At 39.1% G+C, this 7,242-nt stretch overlaps 1 protein-coding gene across 1 annotated transcript; it reads right to left on the bottom strand.

Moving 5' to 3' along the window:
* Positions 1-2,208: 2,208 nt before the first annotated feature.
* Positions 2,209-4,852, bottom strand: fgf9 (fibroblast growth factor 9). Its single transcript, XM_062431346.1, has 4 exons — positions 4,678-4,852; positions 3,921-4,046; positions 2,698-2,801; positions 2,209-2,597 (listed from the first exon to the last, which is right to left on the bottom strand). Exons 1-4 carry the CDS (start codon positions 4,850-4,852, stop codon positions 2,415-2,417), a joined length of 588 nt encoding a protein of 195 aa, XP_062287330.1. The 3' UTR covers positions 2,209-2,414.
* Between the last annotated feature and the right edge of the window lie 2,390 nt (positions 4,853-7,242).

Raw genomic sequence — 7,242 nt, 5'->3', positions numbered from 1 at the left:
AGGAGGGAGGGAGGGAGGAAAGAAAGAGAAGGAGGGAAGGAAAGAAGGAGGAAAGGAGGGAGGAAGGGAGGAAAGAGAGAAGGAGGGAGGAATAATAATAATAATAATAATAAATTTTATTTGTAAAGCACTTTTCATAAAGTAATCTCAAAGTGCTAGGAAGGACAGACTCTCTCTGCTCTCTGAAACACGAATCAAGGTTTAAATCACATTTATTGATCAGTCAGATCCACTATTGATGCTTTCTAAACACATCTGTGCTTCAATGTTTGGTAGAGATGCTTTTTATGAGGAGAACAAACTGTGAGGGTAGAACATCAACAGTATGTAAAGGGTTAAAGGACGAGTTCACAATTTATCAACTCTGTCTTAAAGCAGCAGTCAGGTGGGTTAAAGAGATTTTCCTCTCTGTAATCATTCATCCTGTTCATACTGACTATTAAAAGATTTCCTTCAAATGTGCTTTCAATAGTAACAAAAAGACTTTGGTACTAAAAACACTGTAACGTTGAAACATAGAAGATGAAGGTTTGACTCATTCAGACGACTGAAGCTTCATATTAGCTTCAGATCAACTTTTAAATCCATGTTTCCACAGAAGGAGGACTGTGGGTTTAGTCCTCCATCACTTCCATTGTAAACATGATGAAGGGATCTTCTAATGCTCAGTATGAACAGGAGGAATCATTACAGTAAACATGATGAAGGGATCTTCTAATGGTCAGTATGAACAGGAGGAATCATTACAGTAAACATGATGAAGGGATCTTCTAATGGTCAGTATGAACAGGAGGAATCATTACAGTAAACATGATGAAGGGATCTTCTAATGAATCATTACAGACACATAAACACACTTCAGGTTCATTGTCATGTTGTTTTATTTATTGATTTTTACTAATAAGAAACATCAGTGGAGGGATATTAACTCTATCAATTAAAAAAATACTGTATTACAATTAAAATGCAGTTCTGAATCCTACAAATGTTCTCATTGTTATGTAACCTTGCAACCAGTTTGAGTTTAATCTGAACCAGGTGTATTTTGATCCTCTGACATCACAGCGCCATCATCAGGTCGACATGGTTGTTGGTTTCCCTCAGATCTGAAGATTATTATTATTATTATAATTTAATAAAGATTAATTCAAACAACCAAACAAAAAACTTCCAACACAATAGCATAATAAAAAAATAGATATTTTATTAAAACACTGTAATAAATAAAGCTACATAAACAAAACAAATAATAAAGTTCATAAAAACAACTTTAAAAAAAATAGTTTTTCTTGTTTCTTGTCTTGTTTTGAGCTCATTCTGGATGAATATTTATAAAACATAGAACAGACGTTTAGAGCTGCAGTACCAGTTTTAACCAGCTGGGGGCAGCAGAGCAACACAATCAGAGCCGTTGATAGTGTTGCTCTGCTGCCCCCAGCTGGTGAAAAACTGGTACTGCAGCTTTCAACGGCTGTGATTATCATTCATTAGGAGTCATGTTTCTGTCCTGCTGAATCTAAGTCCAATATGAACTCTCTTTTAGCTTTGTTTTTACTCTACCAACCCCTGAGTCACATTGCATTGACTAAACAATACAAATAATTGCCACATACTGTCATATTAATCACTAATGATAATAACTGATAGTTGCTGTTACTGTTGCTATTGAAAACTATTTAACTCATGCCCATGTTATCAAAACAGACAAAAACTTTATAAATATCATATAAACAAGAGTCTACACAGCAGTTTAGAGCCACAAACAACCCTTCGCTTTACTCAACCAATTAAATTAACTAATAACATAAATAACTAAAGCTAATAAATAAATAAATAAATAAATAAATAAATATAAAATAGTATGACGTGCAATTTGGCAACACTTAAAGAACACATATTCTTCACATCTCCAGCTCTATATTAATATTCTGTGTCTCTACTGGAATATCTTTACATGATTTCCAGTTAAAAACTCCTTATTTATCTTCTACTGGTCCTTTATGCAGCAGCTCAGTTCCGCCTCTGTCTATTAACAGGCCGTTTTAGTCTCTTTAAGAGCCCCCCCCCCCCCCTCCCCCGATGAGCCCACTCTGCTCTGATTGGTCGGCTTCAGGAAGCTTCTACATAAACGAACTATAGTAGCAGGATTTCACTTCTTTTTCTCCTTCTTTACTCCAAATGTTCAACTTCTCAAATCACATCCGTACATGTTGGAGCTGAATCACATCTGAGATATGAGAGTGGAGATACCTTAGCAACCGCCTTAGCAACCACCTTAGCAACCGCCTTAGCAACCAAGGCCAATCACTGATCTCTGTTCCTGTTTCAGAGCTGCAGATCCAACAGGAGAAAACTATTCAGATCCTCATTCTGATCCAGGTCCCGGAGGAAGCCGTCAAACCTGCAGATCGTGATCAGGGAGTCCTCCGGGGCAGGAAGTGGGTGCAGGACTGGTGGCGGCCCACGCTGTTGCCCCTCCTGAGCTCTCCTTTGTGAGACAGAGCCAGATAGAGACCGGGGTGAGACAGAGAGGAGTAGGTGGTGTAATGATTCTCCTCTAGGTTCTCCTTAAACAGGCAGTCGTCTGTAAACTTCTCCTGAAACACAAAGAGATCAAATATTATCATCACATTATTCACCCAGACATGTGCTGTTTAGAGAGGTATCGATAGCCAGCGCTAGTAGTAGTTTACACACCGCTCCATACGCCAGTCCCTCTCCTCCCATACAGAGGTACAAGCCACTCTTGACTCCTCTGATTCCCACCACTCCATGTTTCATAGCGAACACCTTCAGCCAACCTTCAAGAGAGGAAGAGAGGAAGAGAGGAAGAGAGGCAGGATTCAGTAAAACAAGTCACATATTTTTTTTACCAAAAGTAAGAATTAATGCTCCCGAAAATGTCAAATGGTGTAACCACAAAAGAATGATAAATATTACATATTTTATCACCTAGAAAGAAAGAAAGAAAGAAGGAAGAGAAAGACCAGAAAGAAAGTGGACGAAGAAGAGAAAGAACAAGAAGTAGGAGGAGAAAACAAAAGAAAGAAAGGAGGAAGATGAGAAAGAAAGACAGGAGGAAAAGGAGAAAGTAAGATAAAGAGAGGAAGAGGAGAAAGAAAGAAAGGAGGAGAAAGAAAGGAGGAAGAGGAAAAAGAAAGAAAGAAAAAGAAAGAAAGAAAGAAAGGAGGAAGATGAGAAATAAAGATAAAGAGAGGAAGAGGAGAAAGAAAGGAGGAAGAGGAGAAAGAAAGAGAGGAGGAAGAGGAGAAAGAAAGAAAGAAAGAAAGGAGGAAGAGGAGAAAGAAAGAAAGAAGGAAGATGAGAAATAAATATAAAGAGAGGAAGAGGAGAAAGAAAGAAAGAAAGAAGGAAGAGGAGAAAGAAAGAAAGAAAGAAAGAAAGAAAGAAAGAAAGAAAGAAAGAAAGAAAGAAAGAAAGAAAGGAGGAAGAGGAGAAAGAAAGCAGCATGTTCCTGATCTCCATGGTAACCAGAGTAAATGTAATATTTAGAACAATTGTATTCCATTACCTTTATTTAATATAAAGTTATAATGTAAGATCATGCCAAACTAGTTGATATGGTGTTTTATTGACAATTTACTGTTTTTAAGCAAGTTGAATTATTTGGTACAAAGTTTTTATGGTTACACCACTTAGACATTTTTGCCATAATCCTCTAATATATTCTCTCTAAATGGATTAAAAGCAGAAATTTGATGCTGGGTCCACAAAAAAAGAATGTGTGCAAGTTATTCATACGTTTATTTTCACATTTTAACCCTTTAAATTTAAATTAAACCTCATGGACACAATAAAAACATCACTGACTCATAAACATTGAAGGTTTTTGAAAACATGAAAACATTGACAGGTGTCACAGTGGGGGGGGTCATACAGTACGTGTGGACTGAACTCACAGTTCTCGTTGGGTTTGTGGACGCCGCCGACGGAGCCGCCGGGCAGAATCTGCAGATGGAAACCAATCGAGACACGACAGTAGAGCAGCTGCTGTTTGACCCCGTCTCTGATTGGATGACTGGAACCTGAGATGAGATGATTGGTTGTTAATAGTGAGTTAAAGAAATAGTCAAATAATTTATTTAACCCTCACATACTGATCATACTCTGACTCATAATTAGTCTCTACACCAATTCACATTCATAAACTCAGTCATTAATAAATGTTTGACTAATCCTTTAAAAAGACTTTCACAATCACTATTATATGTGCTAGGAGAACATTTTATAGAATATGATGAAAACATGCAGATTATTTTTACATAGCATATATAAAAATGTGAATCAGCTGCACAAAAATGTAAAAAAAATGATCCAGTTTATTTCCATGTTTGTATACTGTGGGTCACGTTAGGAAAAGTCCAGCTAAAAGAAATGTGTATATGGTCTTTTTACAGCTTTGAAATGTAAAAAATGGGTCAAATTTAACCCTGAACAATATGTTAGGGTTAAGTACTAAAAGTACTAATACAACAAAGTAAAAATACTCCATTACATGCAAAAGTCCTGCATCTACAGTGAAAGTACAGCAGTATTATGAGTGATGTAGTTAAGGGTTAAGGGGTTAGGATTAACACTTTTGGTTCTCTTATTATTTTTCTTGTTAAATTAATTCTTTAATAGTAAATGTCAGAAAACAGAAAGAACTCTTCTCACCTTTTCCTTTCAGCATCACGTCTCTCATGTGCAGCTTCCAGAGGCCTCGGAGGCGACTGCCGTTGTCCTCCGGCTCCGTTTTCTTCGCCCTCACCGGCCAATCAGCTGAAAGCAGCAGCAGCAGGAAGCCGGGCAGTAGCGAGGAAACATTCAGTGACAGTCCAGGAGCTGTCATGTCTGCTGATGAAGGCTGACACAGTACTCCTCTTCCTCCTCTTGTACTAGACTCTGAAAGCTCCACCAAGATACTGTCCTCTCTGCTCCCTCCTCCTCCTTTTATCTCCTCCTCTGTACAGTCATTATCAGCCACATTATCAGGAGTCCTACCAACAACATGACGTCCTCTGACTGAAGAGAGACGCTCGCTGTATTTAAACTCACGCTGATGTTCAACCTGCTCTAACTGAGCTGCTTCAGATTCAACTTTAACAGCTGAAAGTTGGAGGAAAAGTTCAGCCTGACGACGGCTCACTGTCCACTGTTTGGTTAGAAGCTGCATGTGTTTAAGATGTTTCTTTGTTTTTTTAAGTTGTCCAATCAGAGAGAGAGAAACATGCAAACTGTCTGTTCAGTTTCACAATCAGTGGGACTGCAGAGCGAGCTGATAGCAGCAGCAGGAAAACTGGAAATCATAACATACAAATATAGTTCATGGTCGGCCATGTTTGTGGTTATTTTTCCAGCCTATTAAAATACACGACACGGTCACAGATATGTAGACAAGAAAGTTTGATGATTAATTTACAATTTAAACAAAAAGAAAAAGTAAAAGTTTGCTGGTTGTAGCTTCTCTGTAATGTGAATAAACTGAATATACAGTCAAACAAAGATGAATAATAATAATAATAATAATAATAATAATAATAATAATAATAATAAAGTAGTAGTAGAAAAAGATAAACACATCTTCAAGGTCCTAAGATGACACTGAGTGAATTTGAAGTTGTTAGGATTAAATCTGGAGGAGTTTGTGGCGTGGAAATTGGGAAGAAAAAAGCGCCACAATTGAACATTTGAATGGAGGTGTCCAGCTTCCTGTTGGAGTTAGGGTAGGACTCCAAGAGACTTTTCTGTGCGTCTTTACATGATACATTGGTGTACCAAATTTGGTTTGTTTACGTCAATCTGGAGTAAGGGGCTCCATTTTTTTTCTTTTCCCTAGGGGGCGCTGTAGAGCCATTTTGCAACCCCCATTTCCACAACCCATAACGTATCCATTTTTTTCCGCAGGGTCACATTTTCATGAGTTTTGGGGCACGTTCAGGCTGTCAAAAATGTGTTTGTTTTGTGACAATAATAATAATTCCTGCAGATTCAATAGAGCCTTTTTACTGTTTAGTGCTCGGGTCCTAATAATAATAATAATAATAATTATAATAATGATAAGTAGTAGTAGTAGTAGTAGTAGTAGTAGTAGAAGAAGAAGAAGAAGAAGAAGAAGAATCAGAAGAATAAAAAGAAGAAGAGGTCAGCCATCTGTTTTTCTAGGTGTCTACAGGAGCTGCAGCCTTTAGGAGACGAGTCTGTATTAAACGTTCATTTAGAGTCCTGTTAAAGAGCCACGGTTCAGTACTTTTACACAACAGCTGCTTCTTCCCACAGGAGATGAACTCACCCACAGCTGCAGTCTTCAGTGAGAGAAGCAGGTCACTCATCTCTCTCCCACAGCAGGACTGATTCAATTCAGTTCAATTCAAGTTTGTTTATTGTCATTCCATACATACATACATACATACATGATTGCGTTACTCAGGATCCTTGTGCCCAAGTTAAATCCTAAACTAAGACAGATATAAAAGCAGCAGTGATTCATTCATATTTATATTTATAATGTGAAGAAACTGTTGCATTCTGTTGTCTTTGCTTTAATGGAGCGTTTTATCTTGCCAGAAGGCAGAAAGTCAGACAGTCCCATGAGCTGGACGGGGACAGTCCTTTCTTCCTTCGTCTGTCCACTTAGATGTGATGAAGGTTGGGGGAGTGACGAGGGAGGGGAACACACTGCTCAGCTCCCGCTCCTGAACAAAGACTCTCAGTCAAGCAAACAGGGACGACCCCACCTCATCTACAAGTTTCCGTAGCAACCTGGTCGACCTGATTTTAGTAAGTCAGCTCTTCCAATGACATATTGATCAGATTGGCCCGATTTAACAATGCCCGCCTCAACGAAACGACTCCTCAAAGTGTGAGAGGAGAGCACGCCACCGGCCAGAAAACTGTTATTCAACATCGGCTCCTCAAACATCCACATCTCAGGGGTCAGGAGGGTGATGGTAAGCATCCTCCATGCATCGATTACCAACCTGTAGAAAGGTATTAGTCCACACAGGTCGAACTGGGAGTCCTTTAAAAAGTAGCTGTCTGTCCAGTCTGGGGATGAGCCGACCAGTCTGGCTGCTGTCCTGGACCTAAAACCTTTAATCCTCTCCAGCTAAGGCTCCCAGGAAGACCAGGAAGGTGTCCTGAACTCCACTGCCCCACCACACATGCTCCACTCTTCCCCTATTGTACCCCCCCCCCCCCTCACACAGAGCCAGCCCACAATCCAACTCCTCAACGTCCTGC

The sequence above is a fragment of the Scomber scombrus genome, chromosome 13, assembly GCF_963691925.1.
Source record: "Scomber scombrus chromosome 13, fScoSco1.1, whole genome shotgun sequence".
In the NCBI taxonomy this organism is placed as follows: Eukaryota; Metazoa; Chordata; class Actinopteri; order Scombriformes; family Scombridae; genus Scomber; species Scomber scombrus.
This window is presented reverse-complemented; position numbering and strand designations above follow the sequence as displayed.